Source organism: Astyanax mexicanus, unplaced genomic scaffold, assembly GCF_023375975.1.
Source record: "Astyanax mexicanus isolate ESR-SI-001 unplaced genomic scaffold, AstMex3_surface scaffold_38, whole genome shotgun sequence".
NCBI lineage: Eukaryota > Metazoa > Chordata > Actinopteri > Characiformes > Acestrorhamphidae > Astyanax > Astyanax mexicanus.
The window spans coordinates 1,330,491-1,357,005 of record NW_026040048.1 but is presented as its reverse complement, the minus strand read 5'-3'; the positions used below and the strand labels follow the sequence as shown (position 1 = coordinate 1,357,005).

The 26,515-nt window shown below is 41.3% G+C and overlaps 2 protein-coding genes across 2 annotated transcripts in view; one reads left to right on the top strand and one right to left on the bottom strand.

Moving 5' to 3' along the window:
- LOC125780395 (histone acetyltransferase p300-like) overlaps positions 1–4,262 on the top strand; it is a 47,736-nt gene extending 43,474 nt beyond the window's left edge. Inside the window, exon 30 of the mRNA XM_049473512.1 lies at positions 202–4,262. Within this exon, the coding sequence (XP_049329469.1) occupies positions 202–3,060 (2,859 nt within the window). The 3' untranslated portion in view covers positions 3,061–4,262. The remainder of the gene's footprint in view (positions 1–201) is intronic.
- A 5,706-nt stretch (positions 4,263–9,968) lies between these two features.
- Positions 9,969–25,376, bottom strand: LOC125794065 (M-phase phosphoprotein 8-like). The gene is made up of 6 exons (XM_049473502.1): positions 24,877–25,376; positions 21,625–21,668; positions 19,207–19,272; positions 19,014–19,080; positions 18,240–18,624; positions 9,969–14,817 (listed from the first exon to the last, which is right to left on the bottom strand). The coding sequence occupies exons 1-6, from the start codon at positions 24,943–24,945 to the stop codon at positions 14,186–14,188; spliced, it is 1,263 nt and encodes a 420-aa protein (XP_049329459.1). The 5' UTR covers positions 24,946–25,376; the 3' UTR covers positions 9,969–14,185.
- Between the last annotated feature and the right edge of the window lie 1,139 nt (positions 25,377–26,515).

Genomic DNA, 26,515 nt, shown 5'->3' with positions numbered 1-26,515 from the left:
TCATATTGTGTGTCCTGTTAATAGATGACTTCGTTTTTGTTATGTCTGAAAGTCTGTTATTTGGGTTTGGGTCTGTTTTTTTTTAAGCAGATTAGGGGAACAAGAGAGTTTTCCAGGAAAAGGATATAATTGTAAGCATTTTCTTGACTTTTACTTACAAAAAATACTTAAAGGAGACTTTTTTTTATTTGTAATTTGCAGGACTATGATCTCTGCATCACGTGCTACAACACTAAGGGTCACGAGCACAAGATGGAGAAGCTTGGCTTGGGTTTGGACGACGAAAGCAGCAACCAGGCAGCGGCAGCCACTCAGAACCCTGGCGACTCTCGACGTCTCAGCATCCAGCGCTGCATCCAGTCTCTGGTGCATGCCTGCCAGTGTCGCAATGCCAACTGCTCCCTGCCGTCCTGCCAGAAGATGAAACGGGTTGTGCAACACACAAAGGGTTGCAAGCGCAAGACAAATGGTGGATGTCCTATCTGCAAACAGCTCATTGCGCTGTGTTGCTATCATGCCAAGCACTGCCAGGAGAACAAGTGCCCTGTACCGTTCTGTCTCAATATAAAGCACAAGCTCCGCCAGCAGCAGCTGCAGCACAGGCTGCAGCAAGCGCAAATGCTGCGTAGGCGTGTGGCCACCATGCAGAGGGCTGGGCAGCCTCCTTGTGGAGGAGGCCCCCCTGTAGGTCTTCCATCACCAGGCAGTAATGGTGCTACAGGTCGTAGCACACCAACATCAATGGGTACCCAGCCTGGCACGCCTCAGACGCCCACGCAGCAGAGTCTTACTCCTCTGTCCTCATCTGGAATGGGGCCTGTTCCGGGTGCGTCACCTCAGCAGCAGCAGCAACCAAGCAACTTACCTTCCCAGCACCCTGTCCATCAACAGTTTCAGCAAATGCCTGGTGCTCCAGGAATGATGACCTCACCACAGCCACAGATGGTTTCTCAGCAACCTTCAGGACAGTCGCCGCATCCAAATATGCCTCAGTACGTCCCTCGACATCCAGGGTCTTCTCCTCATTCGCAGTCCCAAGGTAAACCTGGCTTGGGTCCTACAACCCCTCCACAGCAACCTAGCAACCCAGGGGCAGCTCCGGTGCCCCAACAGCCGCAGCAGCAGCCTCCTTCAGGCCCTCCACCCGCAGCTGTGGAAATTGCAATGAAGATACAGCAAGTGGCAGATGCCCAAAGGAAGATGGCGAAGGCTCAGCTACTGCAGAGACAAGCCAGCCAAGCTGGCATGATGCCACAACACCCACACCACCAGCAACCACAGGGGCAAATGGGAATGTCTCATCCTGGTGTTGGTATGGTTGGTGGGCCAGGGCTCCCTCCCCAGGCACAAGCTTCTGTTGCCAGAGCACAGATGGAGCAGCAGCAGCAACAGCAGCAGCAGGGACCTCAGGGAATGATGGTGGGAACAGGTCCCATGCAGCAACAGCCTGCACCCCAAGCTAATGTGCAAGGTCAGCTTCCTCCACAGGTGCAGCTGCAGCAAAGGGCCAATGCACAGCTTCAGCCTCCTCAGCAGCAGTGGGCAGGGCAGGGCATGCCACCTCAGAGACCCCCAATCATGGGTCAGCCTGGCATGGTTGCTATGCAGCAGCATATGCCACAGCAGACACAGCAGCAGCAACAGCAAATGCCCAATCGCAATGTTTTGATGAATATGGTGCAGGCAGGCCTGCAGGGCGGTGCTGCAGGTGGAGCTGCAGGTGGTCTCCCACAGGGAGCCTTGCAAGATTTGTTGCGAACTCTGAGGTCGCCAAGTTCACCACAGCAGCAGCAGCAGGTCCTTAACATCTTGCGCTCCAACCCGCAGCTGATGGCTGCGTTCATAAAGCAAAGGGTTCACAAGTATAAAGGTGGGGCTGGAGGCCCAGCTGGACCTCAAGGAGGGCCAGGGACTATGAGTGGGCAGCCAGTAGGAGTCAACACGGGTGGGCCTCAGCCAGGCATGCATATGGGACAGGGCATGAACATTCAGTCCCAGCTTGCTCAGCTCCAGCAGCAGCAACAGCAGCAACAAATGCAACAGCAGCAGAGACCTTTACTACAGCAACAGCAGGTTGCAGCGTTGCAGCAACAGCAGCAGCAACAACAAGGAATGCCAGGACAGGGACCTCCTAACATGGCCAGCTTTACGCCGCAGTTCAGAGAGCTGCTAATGAGGAGACAGCAGCAACAGCAGCTTCAGCTCCAGCAACAACAGCAGCAGCAGCAGCAGCAGATGGGAAATCATGCTGCTTACCAACAGCAGCAGAACTACATGGGCCAGCAAGGCAACATGCAGGTACCTCCTGGAGGCCAGGCACCACCAGGAGCGCAACCCGGGCAGCCCCAGCAACAGGGTTACCCAGGTAATCCGGCGCAGCAGCAGGCCGCAGCTGTCTTGCAGCAGAGATTGCAGCACCAGCATCACTTGCAGATGCAGCAGCAGAATGTGGGCCTGCAAGGCCCTGACGGAGGACCAGGTGCAGGTGGTCCGCAGACACAGCCCACACAGGGAGGGCCTCAGCCTTCCTCGTCTCCTGCGCTGTTGCAACAAGCCTTGCACCAGCGAATGCTTCAGCAGCACCAGCATCTGGGCGGGGCCTCGCCTGCGCAACAGAACAATCCCATGAGTCCGCAGCAGCCGATGTCCCAGTCACCACACCTGCAGGCCCAGCAGCAGCTCCCTACGTCGCTCAGCAACCAGGTGCGCTCACCTCAACCGTCGCCACGTCCACAGTCGCAACCTCCGCACTCCAGCCCATCCCCGCGCACACAGCAGCCTCAGCCGTCGCCCCACCACATCTCCCCCCAGACCCAGACGGGATCACCTCACCCCAGCCACCTCCAGCAACACTTGCCTGGCATGGCTCCACCTCCCCCTCCGCCGCCGCCTCCGCAGCAACAGAACGCTATGGACCCTGGAGGATTCGGTACGGATCAGAACTCCATGCTGCCGCAGCTCGGCAGCATGCCAGGACTCCACACGCCAGGAGCGAATGACATGTTGCCCCCTAGTGGACAGGATCACGGGGTGAATATGAACCCGTTAGACATTATGTAGTTACGGAACACACGGACGCTTGCCAGAGACAGTGTTAGCCTTTTTCTTTTTTATATTGCAGTGATGAATTATTTAATGTTTTGTCAGTATGAACACAGTGAACTCTTGACCTTCCTATGGGAGATGCAGCAATTAATCAACAGAAATGAGTATAAGAGGTGAATGATAAATTATGGCTTCCCCACCCCCAAATTGTGTACAGAGAAAGGATTATTTCTCAGACAACGCAGGTAATATTTTTGGGACTGGATCTAGGGGAGGATTTACCTTTTTTAAGATATATTTTTAAGATTTTAAAACTGTTAAAATTTAAAAGACCGAAACATTGAATGCAATGGGCTTTATTTTCTATATATATCTATATATATATTTTTGCTCCATGAACCAGTCTCAGTTACTAGTTTTACAGTGTGGAGTGTTACAAATGTTATTGATTACCATTGTTTTTTTTTTGGTTTTTTTGCCATTGTTAAAGTTATTAATTATCCAAACATCATGCATATCTTCGAGTTTGGTTTTGCGTTATTTATTCCAGTGGGTTTTTTTGTTTTTGTGCTATTGGAGACTGCTACAATTCACACAGATTCTATTTTTTGTTAAAGCCTGTCCAGATAGGGGAGCTGTTCCTTTACATCAGCGGTTAGTTTAGAAGATTGAATACAGTAAGAATCAGTGTTTGGTGGGAAGGGCTTAAGTGGTTCGTGGTGTTGGCCAGTGGTTCGGTTTATTTTTTTTGTTTAATTTTTTTTTTTTTTTTTTTTTGGAAATCGTGCCACATTTGAAATGCCTAGCCATTGTGCCCATGTGGGGCAAACCTGAACGCACATGCCCTGTACAACCTGTCCCTAGGAGAGTGTGTGTGTGTGTATGGCTGTGTGTGTGTGTGTGTGTGTGTGTGTGTGTGTGTGTGTTTGTATGGCTCTGTGTGTGTGTGTGTATGGCTGATGTTCATGCTGAGATGAATAGATGGGTTTAGAGTTTATTAAATGAACTGAAAGATGGAGAGAATGCCACTGATCTCACTCTGTTTTCTCCTCTCGCGCTCTCTCTCCGTCCCCTCCGCCCTTTGCCTCCACTCTCAGAAATGTCATTGCTCTGAAATTTGGGAGTTTAATTTAAATATTTTTTACTGTACAAAGAAAACACAAACTGTGGACTCCATACTTTTTTTGTAATAAAATGAAGATAAAATATGTCAACAATTTAAGTTTGTTCATTTGCCACGAATATCATAAGCAGGTCTGTTTTTGGTTTGTTTAAATGGGGAAAAGGTACAATTACTATGATGCTGTGCATGTGTGTGACCATCTTAACTTTTAAATCCATGGTATTTTAAAGATTTATAGAAATGTTGGAGCATTTCTATTGGTCTGTTCATCATGAATTTTTACACAATGTGAACACCCAGATTCAGGTTCTGGAAATCAGTAAATAGTAAAACGGATCTCCATCCTATTAAGATTTTGTTGAGGGGAAAAAAAGTTACTGATTTAAGTTTTTTTTTTTTTTTTTTTTTTTTCTAATTTGCTAAAGAAAATACTTCCAAATGACGTTAGTTTTTGAGCTGTTCTTACTGTGCACAGTCCCACCTACCTGGACCTCCACTAGCTCACACTGCACTTACTCTATTTTCATCTAATAATAGAACTGCTTCTAAAACAACTACAGTAAAGACACTGTCTTTTTTTTGTGTCTGAAATGCTTGTTTATTCTATTGCACATAGTCCTGGTTCTGTTTTATTGAAAATAATTATTCCTGGTTAAGCTCATAATTAGTGATCACCAAAACCAGTGTTGTATTTGTAAAGCTCTGTATGTGTTTAAAGCTGAAGCTTCTCAATTCTGGAATATGTCCTGCCTTTCATACTTACAATACCGATCTTCCAATCTGCTATATTCATCAAAAGAGTTTATTTCTAAATTAGCAAAGTTGTTGTCAATTCACACACATGTTAGTCCAGTTTCTTTTCATGATATTTAGTGTATTTTCCTTTGCCACACCCCCTTTGCAAGTAGCATAATGCATTCACCTCCATGTTTAACAGTTTTTGAGTTCTTTTTCCTAAATGCTGCTTTTATTTTCTCTTAAAATACTTTTGGGGATCCTTGCCTGAACCAAATATTTTATTATTATATGAGGAGACCAGCCACTGACCTGACTGCAATATGATTAGGATTTTTTGTAACACTAATCATGGTGCCTGTTTGGGGTAAAATCAGCTTCCTGCTTACACTCCTGCGTTCTCACTGGAATGCGACGAGTCGCTTGTGTCGCCCAGCGTTTATCATGGTCCAGCCTCCCATAAGAAAAAAGGCACAAAAAAAGGAATCGCTTGGCCACTTTATTCTACAGCTATAACTCCCAAACTTGCTGGACTCTTGGGCATTTCTGTGATTTAACTGCTCTGGAAACGCAGCCGTTCCTGCAGATCAACATGGGTCCACCCCGTTCAACAGAATGAACAGGGAAAGGAACTAGAAATCCAGAGAGCAGGAGCTTGAGGACATCAGACCTCCTTGTATGTGATTGGTCCAAAGAAAAGCTAGAAGCCAATCGGGTTAGAATGTCGCTTCACCGCGTCATAATTCATTTGCATAAAGTTGAAAAAAATTCAGCTCCGTGTCGCTTGTCGCTTTGTAGCGTGTCGCGACGACAAATCGCGCCCTGCCATAGGAAATGAATGGTCGCCTGTCGCTTTGTTGCTTTCCAATGTGAACGCAGAGCAGAGGTCTTTCAGTGTGCTACCTGGGAAGCTCCCCCTTAATGAAGAAGCCATATCATCCTAAAATATTTGCACTTTATGTGCATTATTAGGTCTAACTCTACAAACCTACAGAGTTTTTTGACAGTTTTTATCAGGGACTTAATATAAATTGTTGAAATAGTAATCTAATCTTCTGTTTGAATAGGAAAAGACTAAAATAATGTCTGAACTTGCGTGACTGGAAATAACTGCCATAACAAGGCTGCTGAGTGAAAAGAGTTGCGTAAAAGAAGTTACTTTTGCAGATTTCAGATCTTGACGTTAGTAAGGAGGTCGCAGGTCAGTTTCTCTGATTCTTGATGATTTTATTAAAAGCAGTGCTGCACAGTAAAGTGGTGCATTGTGTAAAAAATAGCTATTTCTTTGCATGTGCAACACTATGCCCCTGTCACTAGTATCACTTGCACTAGACCAATTGAAATGCTTCAAGGTTACTTGTTAAAAAATGTTTTACATTGACTTCAGATGAAAATTTAGCAGGCTTTTTTTTTTTTACAGTAAGCAGAAATTAGTTTTACTTTGGACATCACTGACAATTTTCTTTGTCCTGTACCAACAAATACAGTGCATTTCAATGTGAGTGCATCAACAGGGCTCCACATCACATTTAATCCACTGGTGGACACTTCTCCATTAGAGACCGCTCTAACCTGGCACTTCATCATGTTCAGTCACCTGTAGGGGAACTCAGCACAGCGTCCAGTTTACTGTGACATAAAAGGTGCTTCATTATGCCCTAATCTACTGGAAGGGCAGAAGGGCACTCATAGATGGGAACTCATAATTTATTGCAAGAAGGGCACCCTAACAGGTACTTAATCACACTGATTCACCCATTGGGGCACCCTAGCCCCCCCCCCCTTTAATCCTTTAGTGCATAAAATCCTAAAGTTTAGTCATTGGTCTGTAATTAACGGTAGTAATTAATTAAAGTGCAGTTATGTTCAGCTGGACCAAAACTGATATTTTTTCTCTCAGATTCTCTTTATTTCTGTATATAAATGAGGTTTAATCTACAGTTACTGTAGTGACAGGAATCACCATCGCTCTGTGCTTTAGTGCTCTAGAACCCAACACCAAGGGAAGAAAACACTAATTTCTGGCTTCTGTTCGTCCATTCTCTCTATAGATCTCACCTAAAAGTCCTCCAATTGGCTGGCCTATACATTTTTTAATGGTCAGGAAAACAGTTAAACATTTACTGTATGACTGACTTAAACATGTGTGCAGTGTTTACCTAGTCTGTAAAACTTAACTTAAATCTACAATTGATTATATGGTACAGAGGTTGTACAAAAAACATTTTGCTACTTACATCTTAAAAATAGCCTAGTTAGTCCTATTTCATTTCAGCTTGTTTTCATTCTGGCTTCTCCTCGTTCTATAAAACCCCTATCCAGATAAATCTCTCCATCCACATAGAGTGAATCTGATTGTGGTTGGATGAGAAGTATAAACATATTAAACCATTCCGACTCCCTATTGGTTTATATTGCGATCCATCACACCTGTACATGTCCCGCCCACACTCCGGCAAGAACATAGCGGACGTATGTAGCCTAGTATGAAGATGATCCGTGCAGAGACTTATAAGAGATCTCGAGCCAAACTAAGTCCAAAGTCTTTAATAAATTAGGGGATAATTGTAATGGTTAATTGTAATTTTTCTCCGTACATTATTTTTACTTGTATACTTTTATAGTAGTTTTGAAATGTACTTTCACACTTCTACTTGAGTAAAACAATTTTAGTTTATACTTCAACTTCTACATAAGTATTTTAAGCCCTAGTATCTATACTTCTACCAAAACAATGACTGTGAATATTTTGTAACTTTTGGTATGGTAGCCTCGTAAACACAGCTTGCGCAAATCCCTAGTAATACTCTATATCATGGAAGTAATGTTTTGGCATGTTATGACTGAAAAATTAACCGTTCATCACAGAACCTTTCTCACCTGCTGTTTTGTTTTGAAATAAATGAGGTAGCTGAAAGAGAACTCTTAGGCCCAATCCCATTTCACCCCTTGGCCCTACCACTTACCCCTTCTTTTCCAATGTAAATCCTGCCTCTAAGAATTGGGAAACCCTTCAAGCACCTGATGCATCATCAGGAGCTCAGTATGTTTAGTAACCAAGCTGCTGCTGCTTAACTATCTGGTTAACTTTAAAAGATTGTATGTTTTCAGAAAGGGGGGAGATGATGCAGAAATTAATTATTATTATCCATTCCTTAATTCCTCTCTGATAAGAAGATAAAATTAGCTTTGAGTAGCTTTTATTTTATTATTCCATTCCGATTTAAATGCAGAAGCTTTAGTCATGTATTGCACTATTTAAGGTGGAATGGAAAAGTTAGCTAGCTAGCTAAAAAAGTTTGCTAGCTAGCTACTGAGACAAACTACTAGATATCTATTTATGTGAGTTATGAAGAATTTATCCATAGAACATTAAACTACGGTTATATATTGCTAATCGTCACTAATCAAGGAAAATACCTAAGTTTGTGTACTTAAAATAAACAAATGCACAGCATCCAGTTTACTGAACTGAATCCTTTAGGTGACATAGAAGGTGCTTCATTATGCCCTAATCTACTGGAAGCACTCAATCACACGGTTAGTCATTGGTCTGTAATTAACGGTAGTAATAAATTAAAGTGCAGTTATGTTCTGTGCAGTGACTAAACAAGGAAAATACCTAAATTTGTGTACTTAAAAACACTTAAATTTGTTTGTTTCCCCATCTTACCAGTGATTCTCACACGCCTCGGTTTGAAGTGTGCCTCTAAAAAAAATCTCTGTATGAAGGGCTAACAAGCCCTATCCCTCCCCCTAACCTACCCCTCCAGCCTAAAAAGAATCAGGACACTCCTACCCATTGGTGTGCACATGCAAAACAGAGGGCTTAATTTAAACTTATTCTAAGAAAACAATGAGCAACAAACATCTTTTGACATGTAACATTTGTTACTTTATTTATTGTAAATACAAATAAAAATGTATTCTTGCCATAGATGAACTACAACAAGTAGACAGACTTTTTTGTTTTGTTTTGTTTTTTCTTTTTGTTGACGTTCCACCACACGGCCGATCGTATAAGTTAAGCTCGTTTACATGCTATAAATACACTGAAAGCACATTGGTTCCGTTTGCGAACAGGCCTTCACTTCAGTACAGCATCTGCAGTGTTTGCTAATGTAAACCAATACTGTCTCTTTAAAAATGCAGAAAGGCCTCGGAGCACAATGGGTGGGGAAGGGGGGTGCGCACGCTCTAACCACAGGTAGGACAAAAAAAAAAAAAAAGGATCAACCTGAGCCAGGTAGGCCTTCACCTTCCTCCTGCCCACCTGAACAGGTACAGAACTAGGATCTATGAAGTAGTGATAGTGATGTCATCATTATCCAGTCTACATAAACAGCTTATATTTTTTTGTGTATTTTTTTGTAGCTTATAGTTTTGTTAGAACGTGAAACACCAGTAATGCTTTCAGGAATGTGTGTGTTTTGCGTGCACATCAGGCTTCACTGCCAGCAACACTCAGTATGTTCAGAGTCGTCCACAATTGGTCGCTACATCACTAAAAACAAGAGTACATCAGCAAATAAAAACAAGGTTCCGTTGTGAACGAGAGCATCTGTAAAGGATAAATACGCTGAAAAAGGCTTCACTACATCGACTGATCACTCAGCTGTTCGTGTAAATACTCCCTACTCCCGCTCGGATCACATCCCAGGAACACTTCAGCTAAAGCTGCTAGCACTGCTACTGCAGAGACACCGCCACTGATCTCAGCTGATATCAGCAGGAAATGCTGGATAGGATAACAGAACAAAAATGATTTAATCTGATCTGGTCCTGTAACAGATCTATCCTCAGACTGCACACACACGTTCACACTGTGTGATGTGATATAAAGTTGTGGAGCTGTTTGAGTGGAGGGTTTGAGGAATTTGAGCATCTGTTAGCATTGGTATACCGTTAGCTTGTCATAGTAAACTCTGTAAAATTATGTAACATTTTCACACATGATCTGTAATCTTCTCTTTCTAGCTTTTGTTTAAATCCTATGGGAAGCTCAATCTAAGTTTGTTTTTTGTTTCTAATTGGTTAAATGTCTCATCTGCCCCCCCCCCCCCATATGTAAATGAACAGCATACTTACATATTTCCAAAATCTGATAAATTTATAAAATGCTATATTTCATCACTATAACTCTTCTGGATGTAGAATGGGCGGTCTAAAATAGGTTCAGGCTGACATTAGCAGAAACTTGACCAATCACAATGCTAACAGCTCCACGCTTTCTTCTAGTCTGAGCAACCGGAACAAGCAAGCTGGTGTTGCCATGGTAATATGAACAAGCATTCGTTTGTCAGTGTTGGACAGCTGTCAGTCACGCATGTTTAATAGAATATTATGACCACACCCAAGAGAGTATTTTGGTCATTTTTAAATAAAATTGTGTTCAGAGGGGATTTAAGAAATTGATGTCATGTTTATGCAAATATAAGACCTGTCTAGAATGCCCTTAAAGGATAAAAGTCCTGCCATAACTGTTAACTCCTTAATTGAAAAGCAGTTAATGTTTAGATAGTTTTTTAGGACGCAGCTGATGTATCCTTTGCGGCTGATGGTTACCCACAGTTAACCAATTAACCGCAGTGATGTTATAAGCAGAAAAGCATCTGATTGGCTGTGTTTCAACCTGCCTGTTCTTTGGTATAATAGTCTTTTCAGAACCAGTTGAATCAGGTGAGAAACTAAAGTATCATGATTGATTAGTGACCCCAGGTGCAGTCAGTCAAGACATGGTTTTGCATCGGAAATGTGCTTTCTTAGTTTAAAACAGGAGGTGCTATGCTAATGTTGCTAATAAACACTGGAGTTGGTCTGTAGGCATTTCTGTTATTACATGCTCATTTCTCATTTCTGTTATTACATGCTGGTAAACGTCAAATATTATATATGATATGTGGTTTTCTACAGTTTTATTCTACAGTTTATATATACACATCCAGCATATGCATCGATCAGCCATAACATTTAAACCACTGACAGGAGTAGGAAATGATGATCTGATTTCAGTTGCTCCTGTATTAGAGTGGAAGAGCAGGAAAAAGTGAAGACTCTTTGACAAGAACCAAACTGTGAGGTTTTAGACGACTGGACCAGAACAGTAAGGTGAAGAGCACCAGGGGCATGGGCGCTCAAGACTCAATGATGCTTATAAAGGCTTCGCCTACAACAGAAATTAAATTGATCTGCTGCTGGCATCTTTTCTTAAGCCAGTTTGAATAGTTTAAATTGTTTGTCATGTACAAACTACTCCTGCGGTTCATATGTGCACACTGTATAGTCCGACTGACAGAGCTCTATCTGCATACAAGCTGTCACGGAGTGACCCAGGCAGGTAGACGAGGAAAGCGGACACAAGTGCAGGTAAGGGCGAAATAAACAAATAATTTATTAATTAAATAACAAAGAAACATAGAAACGAGGAACAAGTAAACATGAAACAAAGAAACACAAATAACCAATAACAAACGAGCGATGATAATAATAAACAAACAGGGAATATATATATATATGGGAAATAAACTAGAAAATAAATAAGGAAATAAACTATAAACGTGAAAACAAGAAATAAACGAGAAACAAATGACTAAGGTTATATACAGGGAACATAGAGCTAAACAAGAAACTAAACTAGACAAGGAGAACTAAACTAAGCAGGGCAAAGGAGAAAACAATGGAAATAAACAGGAAACCAGAAATATACACGAGATAAACAGAGGTAAACACAGAGCAAGGACTTGGGCTATGAAACGCGGTGAAACAATAGAGAGACAAAACAACAGGGGAAGGTGCAAAGACCGACGGAGGACAAGGTGGCAGAGGAGGGCTATTTATAGTAACATAAAACACACTAGAATTGGAAACACCTGGGGAAGGGGCGGAGCTACAAATGAGAAACACATGGTTGAAATCTACTGACAGGAGACACAGAGAGGCACAGGTCACGTGGGGAAGACACACAGAGACATGAGACAGGGCTAAGACGTGACACAAGCGCTCGGTTCACCAGAATGCAAAATTTTGAAAAAGAGCATAGCTTTGCTAACTTGTGCCCTGTTGTGCTCTAAAATTCCATGTAAAAAAGAAGATACATGGCTGAGACAATGTGTTTCTCCATATTATTAGAGCTGTTCATTTATTTGAGGATTTTAGGATCTCCTCAAAAAGGTTTCTCCATATATCCAGACGCAAGATACCCATATGAGAAAGGTCATCACTCCACAAGAAAGGCTTTTTTGAATATATTTGCAGTGAATTTTGGGAAAACAGGTCTTGACTTTAAAAAATCTACCAAATATTTTGAAATATCAGAAATCCCTCCTCACCTCAGACTCCTTAATCGCAGCTCGTTTGGGCAGTTTATTGGACATAGTTCCCCTCTCACACTGCGCATTAAACGACACACGATGAAGCTAAAATTGGGCCCGATCAGCACGACCAGATTGAGCTTAAAATCATGCTAAAATTCACAGTGCACAGCAGGCTTTAGTGCCAGCTCAGATCGGAAAATCTATTAAATATTAGGCAGGTGGTATTATTGATATTGCAAATCACTTTGTGTATGTGTTTATATACACATATTTGCTTAAATTGGATTGTCCCCATGATGCCTCACTTTTAAGTGCTGTTTTTCTTTTAAATCTAGATCACTGTGCAAAACTGGATCTGCCTAGTCCAGCAGTCGCCAAACAACTGATGATAATATGTGCTTCTAATTGGCTGGAATGAAAACCTGCACCTTATTGGGAATCAGTACCACCCTAATGAAGACCTGGATGAAAAGTTGACTTTTCTTTATTGTTTATTAGCAACAATAGCATTGTAGCTCCAGCACTATCTTGTAAAATGTAAACACTGAATATATATAGTGTATGGGTCAGTCAGACTGCAAAGAAGTCGTTGGGTTAACCCCGCCCACTACATAGATTTTAGATCTATTTAAATCTGTCTTTAGATCCCACTGTTAGGCCTGCAAAAAAAGTAAACTTAGTCTTTTTATTCCAATTTCGTGAATGTGATATTTTTATACAATTATAGTTTTGCCCTGTTAACAGTATCACAATATCATATTGTATCGTCAAGTTCTTGCCCACACATAACCTGTAGTGTGAACACACTGTTCCACAGTTGATCGACTGCAGCTGTTGTGGACGGAAAATGATCAAAAGTTGATTGTTGAATAATCTGGTTCCTTAAAGCTAAACTCAAGAGATTTACACAAGAACTTGCGGACCAGTAGTAATCTTATAATTGTTATCGTAAGTACTGTCATATGAAAAAGTTTGGGCACCCCTATTAATCTTAAACATTTTTAGTTCTAAATATTTGGGTGTTTGCAACAGCCATTTCAGTTTGATATATCTAATAACTGATGGACACAGTAATATTTCAGGATTGAAATGAGGTTTGTGGTGTGCTTGCAGAAATGGCTTCTTTTGCATCACTCTCCTATACAGCTTCTCCTTGTGTAAAGTGCGCTGTATTGTTGAGCGATGCACAGTGACACCATCTGCAGCAAGATGATGCTGCAGCTCTTTGGAGGTGGTCTGTGGATTGTCCTTGACTGTTCTCACCATTCTTCTTCTCTGCCTTTCTGATATTTTTCTTGGCCTGCCACTTCTGGGCTTAACAAGAACTGTCCCTGTGGTCTTCCATTTCCTTACTATGTTCCTCACAGTGGAAACTGACAGGTTAAATCTCTGAGACAACTTTTTGTCTCCTTCCCCTGAACAACTATGTTGAACAATCTTTGTTTTTAGATCATTTGAGAGTTGTTTTGATGAGCCTATGATGCCACTCAACTTGCAATTGGCCACCTTAAATACCTTTTCTCATGATTGGATACACCTGGCTATGAAGTTCAAAGCTCAATAAGGTTACCAAACCAATTTTGTGCTTCAGTAAGTCAGTAAAAAGTAGTTAGGAGTATTCAAATCAATGAAATGATAAGGGTGCATATACTTTTGCACTGGTCAAATTTTGGTTTAATGCATATTGCACATTTTCTGTTAGTACAATAAACCTCATTTCAATCCTGAAATATTACTGTGTCCATCAGTTATTAGATATATCAAACTGAAATGGCTGTTGCAAACACCCAAATATTTAGAACTAAAAATGATTAAGATTAATAGGGGTGCCCAAACTTTTTCATATGACTGTATTTTAACGCTTTAACTTCTCCCTATCTGGTATCTGGTAGTCATGCTAGCAGTTGGAGTTGAAGTGTTCCTCTAGTAGCTGTAAACCTGTGGCCGGTTTCCTCCCTCTCACTGTCCCTCAGACCTGCAGGCCGTACCCGCTGAAGAACCCCTCGGCAGTCATGGCCTCTTTAAAAGTCACGGTCAGAGAGTTAATGGTCACGTCCGTCACAATCACCTTCCCAGGATGCAGTGTGTCGTCATCGGCCTTCGTTGTGACCTCAGCGCTCAGCTGTAAAGTAGTTGTGCACTCGGCCGTGACCTCGTCCTTGTCCGTCCCCCTCTCCGGTTCGTCCACTGACCCGTCAGCCTGACCCGCCCCCCTCACCTGACCCTGCACACAGCTGTCAATCAACTGTATCACCGACGCTCGTCTCTGGACCCTGTCAATCGAACCCGCTCCTTTCAGCAAAGAAACCGATTCTGTACTGCTGATCAGTGATTGGTCAGACTTGGTCTCATCGTCTGATGTCAGAACATAGGCCCCGCCCCCTGACCTGTCTGTGATTGGCTCCTGCTCGTGTGTGTCTGTGATTGTGCTGATGGCTGATTGGTCTGTGAGTCTCTGAACTAAACTGCTGCTGTCAGAGTGGAAAGGCTTGGTTGGCTGGTCCCCGCTTTCATCTGATGAAACGCAGTGGTCTGATTGGTTGGCCATGACGACAGCTTCCTGTTCCATCGAGGAGGCGTGGTCTACTGCCATCTTTTTGACTATGAGAGAGAGAGATAAAGAGAGAGAGACTTTAGCTCTTGTTTCCATAGTTACTCTACACACATTTGCATAGTTACAGTAGGGGGGGGTTGGTGAGTATCATATCGTCCAGAATAATCTCAACAATATCTATGGGATATCATGGTTCAACTTTTTTGCAGTTTGTAGCAAAAGAAAAATTCATACTGTTCCCAGCATTGTTTATTTTACTTCAGTCTTGGATATAAGGAGTACATTATTATCATCATCAAATATTGTATCATTGACTTTCAAATAGTGATTTATCATATTATATCGTATGCAATAATTTAGCCTAATTAAATGTAACATGCATTTTATTTCAGTTGTGTATTTTTGAATTTGATGTTTTGTCATATTGCAAAGAATATTCTCATTGCAAAAATACCCTGAAATATTGTAATTTTTTTAGGGCAATATTGGCCACCACTAGTTACAGTACACTGTTTCTATGGTTACGTTATGTCAATTTCTGTAGTTCCACTACAACATTTCTATGATTTCTCTCCAATCCTTTCAATGGGTATGCTACCTCCATATCTAGTCCTGTGCTACACTGAATTACTGCAGGACGTCTGAGTTTACATGAACTTGGGTAATCAGATGATGATAATACTGTGAGTTTTCATTAATCAGGCAATAATCAGATTTTTACTTTGGGTGTAAAGTACCAGTTAAAAGTTTAATATTAATATAATATATATATTAATATTAAAGATATAAAAAACAATTAGGGGACTCATATGGAGTTACATAGTAAAGAGTGAAAATATTTTTGTCCTTCACAATCCTCTGATCTGAACCTGATGAACTAAGATGGTGATTTGGGATGAGCCGGAGCTTCACACCATGAAGGAAACGCAGCAACTATTGTTCAACACCTCCAGCAACTCCTTGAAGATGCTGAGAAATCTATTCCAGGTGACTCTCCCTTATAAAGACACTGAGATTTAAATACCAAGAGTCTGCAGATCTGTGATACATAGAAGAATCTAAAGTATAAAACTTCTTTTGGTTTGTTTAACACTTTTTGTTTAATAAATAATTCCATCCATTTGTTCCTGTATAGCTTTAATGTCTTCAATAAATAAAAGAAAAAAACAACAAATTGAATGAGAAGAGGTGTCCAAACTTTTGACTGGTACTATTTCAGTGTTGCTCTGAATGCGTTAAAAGCTGCTCATTCATTTCTGCTACCATGGTCTGTTTTTACACATGTACAGACTGAGAAATCGAAGAATACTCCAGTGAAAAGTTTACATGCTCTGAGAAATCGAATTTCTGAGCTAAAATCCTTGCCTGAGTCTTTAGAGTATCAATCAGAGTATACTGTTTACAAATCTACATCAATGTATAGATGTAGTAACTGCAGTAATCCGATTATGAAGCGATTTTTGAGTTATAATGATTACAAATCTGTGCCACACTGTTTGAGTCGTTACATTGTGCCCATTTCCATGGTTGAGCTGCGGATGTTCCAAGCTAGTACCAGTAATTTCCTTAATTACGCTACACCCACGAAAGCTCCAAACCTTCTCCACACTGTTTCCATAGTACTACACCAGGCTGGGTTTTGGGAAACCACGTTCAGATGAGTTACTATAGCAGCTATAGTTACTCTCTGCCTCCAGAGTGCTGCATCACCTTTTCAGAACAGTATCCTGATTATATTCAGAGCTGTGTGAATACGTGTCTTTTACAGATATGAGACATTTTCATGCACTTAATGGACAAAAGTATTGGGACAACCTCCTCATTCATTGTTTCTTCATTCGGACACAGCATTTAACAACCCTACCTTTGAAAAAAGAAAAGTGCATTTAAGTATATTTTTAAAAGTATACTTAGCATGGAAAAGAACATACTTTTAGAATTTAAATGAATAGGTATTTACATTAATAGGTAAATACATACTAAATGTACTACTTTGCAACAACTTATGGCAACTTATATATATTTCAAGGGTGTAACTATGCTATATTTAAATGCAACATGAAAGCAATAGGTTGTGCTTTTGAGTGTTTTTTTCCTATATCTTCTGCAAATTTAAGAAGACATAATTTTAACATAATGTTTTAAATATTGAAATATATTGTATGATCACAACTTATAATTTAAAGCATATCACTTAAAATATATATATATTTTTATGTTTTAGATTTTAGATTTTTCAAATTGGTTCCTCTTGCTTAGATGAAAGCTTTGCACATCTTGGCTGGATTTTCTCAGTCAGCTTTATGAGGTAGAGTCTCCTGGAATTCAGGCTTTCAGTTAACAGCTGTGCTATACTGTGCTATACTCAAGAGTTAATTACTTGAATTCCTTTCCTGTTCTAATCCATATTATAGCAAAAATTACTCAATTTTAGGTAATGAAGATCAGTCAATCTAAAACATTTTAAGAACTTTAAAAGTGCAGTCAGCATTAAAAACGTTATGATGAAACTGGCTCTCATCAGGACTACCCCATTAAAGGAAAAGCAACCTTTAGATTTTAGGAAAATTTAATCAGAGTTACCAGCCTCAGAAGCCGCAAGTTAACAGCACCCCAGAAAAGATCATGATTCCTCACATGCCGCTTTATATTCTGGATGACTTCAGTACTCATGTACAATATATTTACAAATAAAAACATGAATGAGAAAGTGTGTCAAAAACTTTTGACTGGTACTATTTATATATATATAGTGCATGTTCTCCAAGATAAGATCAAACACATCACCCATTGTGTGGTTGTGCCAACAGAGGGGAAAAAGTACTAATTGAGCAGCACAGCCTGTAATCTGAACTGCAATGAAGCTGGAGCTTTGTGGGAACATCTGGGGGTGGGGTTGTGTGCTTTTGAAAGAACAGTGCGTGCTCAGGAGGGTGTGATCCTGAGGAACACTCAGACCTAGAGCCAGGTCCCCTTTAGAGCAGAGTGTGCGAGTTCAGGGGCACTCTAAGAAAGGCCCCGGCGAGGACGCTGGCGCCCGCTAGGATGACGGCGGTGACGCCACGGCTCTAACACTTCAGGCAAAACACCTGAAACGTGTCTGATTTTTTTCAGTGTTGTTGTTGGAAATGTTATGTAACATCGGATCATGGAGCAGCTGATCACGGACACCTCATTTCACACCAGCTTATCTCCAGGCAGACTGTGGTTGTGTTTCTGCAGGGCTTCGTCATGGTGTGCTGTGCGGCAGAAGGACTGAACTTGGAGCTGCTCTCTGATTGGTGGTGTTTTTTTCCCCCCTCATGATTCTGCTGTGTTCACAGTGAGTTAGCCATCTGTATTTAGCTTAGATCACTAACTCAGAGTCGTGACAACTCAGAGATTGCAGCATGGCCTCCCTGACCCTGGTACATGCTACATGCATGGTATCTTAGCAACAGTTGTCATGCCGATGCCATGTTAAACATACCGCTTGCAATGTCATGACGCATGTCTGTTGTTTTCTCGTCGTCCTTTTCTGTCTTCCTCCTCTTTCTCATCTCCCGCTCTTTCTCTTCCCACTCTTCCTCCTCCTCCTCCTCTTCCTCATCCTCCTCCTCCTCCTCTGCAGAGTCTTTCTTATGGGTCGGAGGTCGTTGCCGTGGATTTTCGGCATAGTTTGGCCGCTTGAATGCGCACTGCCTGCTTTTGCGCTTTTCTTGCCGATGGTGAAAGACTCCGCCTACCTTCGCCCTGAAGCGCCGCCCACTGTGCTCTAGCTCCGCCCCCACCGAGCGGGCTAGGGAAAGGCGGATTCTGGGGGGTGGTTTTACTGGACCTTTGTGAGCGCTTCGGAGCTCCATGGCGTAAATGTTCTAAAATAGAATAAAATAAAATAGAAATAGAAAAATGAAGAGAAAAAATTCACCACTGCTCAGCTGCTGTAATCCTGATATTATATATTATTGCTGCTGGTAGACATTTGCATGGTGGTGTTTATGAAAGTGTGTGATGATGCGCTGATACTTCTGTTACAGCCACAGTGTTAGAGAATCAGTACTAGTCTAAGAATGGGTCCAACCAACTTCCAGAATCCAATAACAACTTTTCCAATAAAGAGTCCTAATGGAGTTTACTCTACAGTAAAGTTTCTGCTAGGCTTGTTCAGTGCTTTTCTATTGGTGTCTGGATACTTTTGGACAGTGTATGTGATTCAGTTATGTTACTGTGAAGGTGGGTCAAACAGTATGGAAGTTTTCCCTACCCGTAAGATGAGTCTCCGTGGCCTTAGGCCTTTCCTCCTGTGGGCCTGAGCCCTGTCCCGCTCCTCCCTGAGAGAGAGAGAGAGAGAGAGAGAGAGAGAGAGAAATAGAAAAGTCCAGGATAAAGGATTTTTAATCCACCTAAATAAATTAATCTGAATACATGTAAAATGGCTGCAGGTGAGAGACACTCACTTCTCCTCAAAGGCAAGAACGAGTCGAGGATCCAGTATGTTGTCCTCCGGCTCCCATGTACTGTACCTATCAAACACACAAACACACAGACACACACACTGGGTCAAATACACATGCTTCTATTAACACATGCTTTCGCTAAAACCTTTTTGTTTAACTATTAAGCTTTGAGTGATTCATCCTGCTGGACGTTTTTTTCACCCCCTAATTTTATCGGTGTTCAGACATATATAATTCACAATACCAGTCAAAAGTTTGGACACACCTTAAATTCAGTGTTTTTTCATTATTTTTAAATGTTTTGCATTGTAGATCAATACTATTAAGAAAAACATAAATTATTTAGAAAACCAAAAACAGAATGGGCCCTATTTTAGCAATCTATAGAGCGCTGGTTAATTGCATATCGTGCATCTGGATTTAGGATATGTTGGTGTGTCTTTGGTATTGTGAGGGCGCAAAAAATACAAAATGTCAACTTGCACACTGATTGGTTTATTTTACTTTCCGCCCAAAACACACCCATGATTAATTGGGAGAATTGGAGCAGTGCAACGCAACTATGGAACTGTAATGATGGAGCTCATCTAATACTTTTGGGATGAGTTGTGGACATGCCAACCATGCTAACACTTTTGTCACTGAATGCAATCAAATCCTTACAGCAATGCTTTAAAAATCTAGTAGAAGTCCTGGACAGAAAAGCATGGTAAACTCTTTTCAATACTCTTTAATCTTTGGTCACGGAAGAAATACTGAATTTGCAGGTGTCCTAACACTTTTAGCCATGTAATATATCACCAATGATGCGTCAGGAAAGAGCAGTTTCCTTCTGAAGCAGCGATTCAGGCTCCTAACAAAGACAGTGAAACCTAAGACCGTTGTGCTAGAGAGGAACCCAATCTGAGCCCCCTTGTTTAACTGTATGACAGTAAAGCAGACCTCCCAGCAGAATCTGAACACAAAAGATCATCACTGTTAGAAAAAAACACATCAGCTGAATGAGAAATATGAGAACAGACCATCAGATGTAAGTTATTGACTGTTTAACTAAAAGTACTGAAGTTCAAATATTTATAAACTTTAAATACAGTGTCAGTTATAAATTTAGACACAACACTCATCTCATTTAATGTTTTGTCTTTATTTTTTATTATTTTCTACATTGTAGATTAATATTAAAGACATCAAACTATGAATGAACGCATATGCACGTATGAAGCCAACACAAAAGTGCTAAACAAGCCAAATCATATTTTACACCTTAGATTCTTCAAATTAGCACCTTTTGTTTTGCCAACTTTGCCCACTCTTGGCTGGTTCTCTCAGTCGGATTCATGAGATAAAACCTGGAATGGTTCTACAACTGTCTTGAAGGAGTTCTAGAGGTGCTGAGCAGTTGTCAACTGCTTTCCTTCACTCTGCCCTCAGCCAAAAACCAACTGAGTTGAGGTTTTATATATATTTTTTTCTACTATCTAATTACATGTGTTTTTTTATATTTATAAATCTGTAATATTAATCCACAAATAATGAACAAATATTAAACATAATATGTGTCCAAACAATCATAAATCTGGTGAAGGATGAATGGATATAGTTTCCAATTGTTTGTTTGTTTGTTTTTTTAGCTGCAATTTTAAAGGTGCAAAGTTATATAAAAAAAAAAAAAAAAAAAAAAATATATATATATATATATATATATATATATATATATATATATATAAATATATAATTTCACAACTCTACCCACACAACACTCTACAGTTACATTTGTCCCAGTGTCCTTTTAATACGTAGCAATCACCAACTGCGCTGCACAAAAATGTAGTATCTATTTCCATTATCTCTTTACTCTTTACAACTGTCTCACTGCGTGTCATGTCTCACTGGAGTCATGTGTCTGTGTGCAGTGCTGAGAACTGTCTGAACGCTTGTTTTTTGTGCGGTCTGTATAAGAGACCACAGTTTCTGCAGCATGAAGCCACAATCATTGTATCTAACAGATCATCGTGTTCTAGAAATGCGGCTGTTGAGTTGCACGGGGTGAGTGCTGATTGGGCACCTGTACAAAAAAGTTATCAATATGGAACAGTGTACAATTAGATCATTCTCAGTCCACAGTGTTAGGGTTCATCTTTAGGTCTCAAAATAAACTTTTATCTATAAATCATATCTTAGCTCTTAAAACAAGAGCGCTTAGACGTTTTAGAAGAAGTGGCGATAAACAGCTGTGTAGCCAAAAGAAGAAATTCCAATTATAATCAGCCGCTGTAGCACAATGTGTGTATTACAGTGTGTGTATTACAGTGTGTGTATTACAGTGTGTGTATTACAGTGTGTGTAGTACAGTGTATGTATTATAGTGTGTTTGAAGTGTGTCATCAGAGTGCGAAACAAAAACATCCTCATACTTACTTAGGGGACCATCCCTGCCACTTCAACAGATACTCCACATTTCCCTAAAAGAGAAAGAGAAAGAAAGGGACTGTCAGAGAAAACTGAAAGGGAAAGAAATAAAAATAAGACTGTCAGACAAAAACTGAAAGAGAAAGTGTTTTTCCTGACTTTAAGAAAAATACCATACCAAAAAAAACTCTGCTCTGTAACATCCTGTAACAATAGTCCATAACACTCATACCTTGTAACAGTAGTCTACAACATCAACACACCCTTTGACATCAGTCTGTAACATACCCACACACTATAACACTGCTCTGTAACACACATACCCTGTAACACCAGTCTGTAACACACACAGCCTGTAACACTAACCTATAGCATGCATACCCTGTAACTAGTCTGTAATACACATACCCTGTGAATGTGTTATGTAACACACCCACACCCTGCAACAACAGTATGTAACACACATACCCTGCAACAACGGTCTGTAACACACACATCCTATAACACCAGTTTGTACACACATGCCCTGCAAGAACAGTCTGTAACACAGCCTGTAACATCAGTTTGTAACACACATACCCTGCAACAACAATATGTAACACACATACCCTGCAACAACTATATGTAACACACATACCCTGCAACTAGTATGCAAACCCATACCTTGAAAAAGTGTAATGTACGTATTCACTCCCTGTAACATCAGTCTGTAACACATATACCCTTTTTAACAGCAGCTTTATGTAATGTACAACATCCTTTGAAACCAGTCTGTAACAAACATGCAACAAATATCCTTTGACACCCTTCTGTAACATATGCACATACACACTGTTACAGTCTGTAACACACATACCCTGTAACAACAGTATGTAACATAAATACCCTGTAAAAACATAATGTAATGTACAAATACCCTGTAAAACTAGTTGGTAACACACATACCCTGTAACAACAATATCATACCTGTCAAGTTTTGGACTTAAAAATAAGGGTTTTTTTCCACCGCCCCAACAGCCCAAACGAGGGAAAAAAAAAAATATATATATATATATATATATATATATATATATATATATATATATTTTTTTTTTTTATATATATATATATATATATATTTTTTTTTTATTTAATAGATTTAAAATTGAAATTGAAGGGTGCACAAATTTACAAAAAGGACATGGATCAGATATATTCCATAAGTAAATAATAGTCCTAAGGGGCCTACACAATTAATAATCTTTCATTAATACTTCTTTCTATCGTTCAGTCCACTCCTGATCAGTTCAGTTAATTTCAGCCCTCTCCACATTTTCTCTCTCTCCAGCTCAACCATCTCTTCTACCCCTTCTAAATAATACATTACACCACAATACTTGAGATTTAAACAAATTCTAACAAACCCTAAAACTAGCCCTGAACTAATAGAGTTTGGAAATGATAGTTATTGGCTGATCAGGCACATCAGGGCAGGGCATTATATATATATGTAGATTTTTCTCAAACCCTGAATATCTATCTAGCTAATTCTAAAGTTAAGCTAACTGAGTCACAAGCTGTATTTTATTAAGCACACAGTGGGTTTAATTTATGTTTTGATTCAGAGAAGAGTCTTTTTAACCAGCTATCAGAAACAATCTCATCACAGTTTACATGGTTAATTACCTTTCTTTTAGAAAAATCTCCGTATATCCAGATTAGTTTTAACGACAGCTGCTCCGACTAGCTGCCTGAACTCACAGCGAGGGGAGGGGCGGGGCTTCCCGCACACTAAACTGCGCTCCGCAAAACCAGCTAGCTGATTGGCTGTTTCTCCTGAAAGGCGGGACCAGCACCACGATTGGTTAAGAGACACACAGCGGTCAGTGCATTGTCGCCTGTGGCCTATATATTTTTTTATTTAGTATAATACGGGAAATTTACGGGAAAATACTAATACGGGAGGACGGCGGGAAAGAGGAGTAAAATACGGTAGTTTCCCGGCCAAAACGGGAGACTTGACAGGTATGCAATATGTAACATACACACCCTATGACAGTCGTCTGTAACAAACATACAGTGTAACATTATTATGTATTGTACAAACACCCAGTAACACCACTCATACCCTGTAACACATACTCAAAGTGGCCCTGCTAAGCAGCACCCCCTTTAACAGCACAGCCTGAGAGAAAGAAAGAGAGAGAGATTAAGTAGAGACGGACAGAGAGAGGGATAAAGAGATCAACAAAAAACAGAGGTAAAACAGCAGCACGTGCGTCATCGTAAACTGTGCCATCCTGTCCCTTTAAGGCGCGGAATCCACACCGCGCTCCCCCCTTTACCGGGAGTGACGTAGCGGCGCTCGGCGGCGGTGACGTTATTCCATTCCGTGCCTTTCCGAGGCGCGAGGCAGGGGGCGTGTGCCCGTGTGCGCGCTCCTTCGAATCAAACAGGACGTTCTAGAAGGTTTATGGGATGTGGAAAGGAGGGGGAGGGCGGGGCTACGGAACAGCGTAAACAACCTGCGATTGCGCAACGCTGCCCCGCCCCCCTCTTTACTGCTGCTGCTGCACGAGCGCACATGCAGCTCGCGCTGTTAGTCACCAATAAACGGTAGCAGCAGAAAAGCACAGCCTTACAGCGCGCGCGCGCACACACACTCACACCTGGTTGTCACGCGCACGAGCTGGGAGGTTATAATATAAATAATGCATTTTGTGTAAAGTTGTTATTATTAATGATAATAATGCTAATAATAGTAATAAAAATAACAGCGCTGCTGTGCTGCTGTTGAAGTTTCCTCGCGCGCTCTCCCTGCAGCAGATGGGCCCTGCCTGACCCGCGCGCGTGTAAATAAAAACTGCGTAGCACGCTCTCTCTGAGCGCGCGCAGCGAGCGAGTTCGACCTACACACACACGCGCGCTCGCGCAGCAGCAGCACCCCGATGGGTTCACATAAACACGCGCGTACACACGCACGCACGCGCGCGCACACCCCCTTTAAACGCACGCAAGAGCACTTTAAAGCCAACTTAAGCTGCATCGCCGCGCACGTGCGCGCGTTACCGCAACAACACAATCAAACAAAAAAAAGTCAAAACGCGTCAACGACAACTTTAGGGTTCAAGTTGCAGCGCGCGCATCAGATGACGCTGCGGCTGGAGGCGTTCTGGGGCGCGAAAGTGTCCAAAACAACAAACCGCGCGCGCCGTTCACCTACAGCACGCCTCACCTCCTCGCGCGCTGTTTATTCGTTTATTTGTTTGTTTGTTTGCTCACCTTCCTCACTCTCTTCTTAGTGATGGACTCCACCGCGAACACGCGCTCACCCAGCGAGGACAGCTCCATCCGCTCCCGCTCAGCAGCACAGCAGCGCCGCGCGCACTACCGTTCCCTCACTCACTGCTGCTCTCCCTCTCCTCTCTCTGACTCTCTCCTCCACTCTCTCCCTCTCTCTTCCTCACTCTCCCTCTATCGCACACTCTCTCTCTCTCACTTACCTCCCTCTCTCTATCTCTCTTTTACCCGCTCTTGCTTTCTCCCTCACTCTCTCTCTCTCTCCCTCACTCTACTTCTACCGCTCTCTTACTCTATCTCTCTCCCTCAGTGTCTTTCTATCGCTTACTCTCTCGCCCTCACTCTCTCGCTCTCTCTCCTTCCCTCTCCCTCCCTCTTTCTCTCTCTCGCTCCCTCTCTCGCTTTTTCTTTCTTCCTTTCTCTCTTTATGTTGTTCGAGTATGTTCTGGAATCGCTCGCAGCTTCAGAGTTTTAAAATCTGCGACACCATCTACACACACACACACACACACACACACACAGAGCCACACAAAACGCACTCTCGATCTTTCTCGCGCTGCTTTGGAAAGAAAATGCGCGGTCAGCTAGGCTCACTGCATAGTACTGTATAGAACTGAATAGTAGTATGGAGTAGTTGTATAGGATTTAATAGTACTTAATAGTAGCATAGTACTGAATAGCTGTTTAGTAATAGCTGAATAGCAGAGATTAGTAGTACATTCAGTGGTGCTCAAAAATCTGTGAACCCCTTAGAATATTGCATTTCTGCATAAATACAACCTAATACATTTCACATGTCTAATAGGTTAATTAAGAGAATGCAGTTAAAACATGAGTCACTAAATGTTATATTTGATAATTTGTTTATTGAGGAAAATTATTCAATATTACATATTAACTGCTCGCTTCCACAGCATTTCAATTGGATTAAGGTCAGGGCGTGGACTTTGCCATTCCAAAAAAATAAATGTATTCTTTTTGAACCATCCTTTGTAGAATGACTTGTGTGCATAGGATCATTGTCTTGTTGCATTACCCATCTTCTCTTGAGAATCAGTTGATGAACAAACTGACATTTTCCTTGAGAGTTCTCTGATATAATTCAGAATTCATTGTTCCATCAGTGAAGGCAAGCCATCCTCGCCCATATGCAAATGACTCCTTTGTTTACACTATGACACAGTTCCCCAAATATGTGTTGTTAAAAGCAATTTTTGATAGATCCCTGCTCTTTCAACGAAACAGGGCTCCGCTCACTCAGACCAGATTGTCCTTCCATTGATTGAAAACACCTGACTCTAATTTTACCTTCAAACCGCTAATCCTAGAGGTTGGCATACTTTTTGCCACTCACAAATATTTAATATTGGATCATTTACATGAATAAATAAATGACCATATATAAGATATTAGTCTTGTTTGTTTATCTGGGTTCTCTTTATATAAGTTTTAGGAATATGATGTTTTGGGTCATATTTATGCAAAAATATAGAAAATTATTATTATTTTTTAAACATTCAAGCACCACTGTACATGTAGCAGGTTTATGTTCTGTGAATCGCAGTACTCTAAATTTATTGACTATGATTCATTTGTCGTTATTTACAACTTAGGCATTCGT

What these genes read in the sequence shown, in the direction of transcription:
- LOC125794065 (XM_049473502.1), bottom strand. Translation starts at nt 24,945, where the DNA reads ATGGAGCTGTCCTCGCTGGGTGAGCGCGTGTTCGCGGTGGAGTCCATC. An exon ending in TGGCAGGGATGGTCCCCTAA is followed by an intron (nt 19,273 to 21,624) that starts GTAAGTATGAGG and finishes TGTGTTTGATAG; the next exon opens with GTACAGTACATGGGAGCCGG. An exon ending in CACGGAGACTCATCTTACGG is followed by an intron (nt 18,625 to 19,013) that starts GTAGGGAAAACT and finishes ATTCTATTTTAG; the next exon opens with AACATTTACGCCATGGAGCT.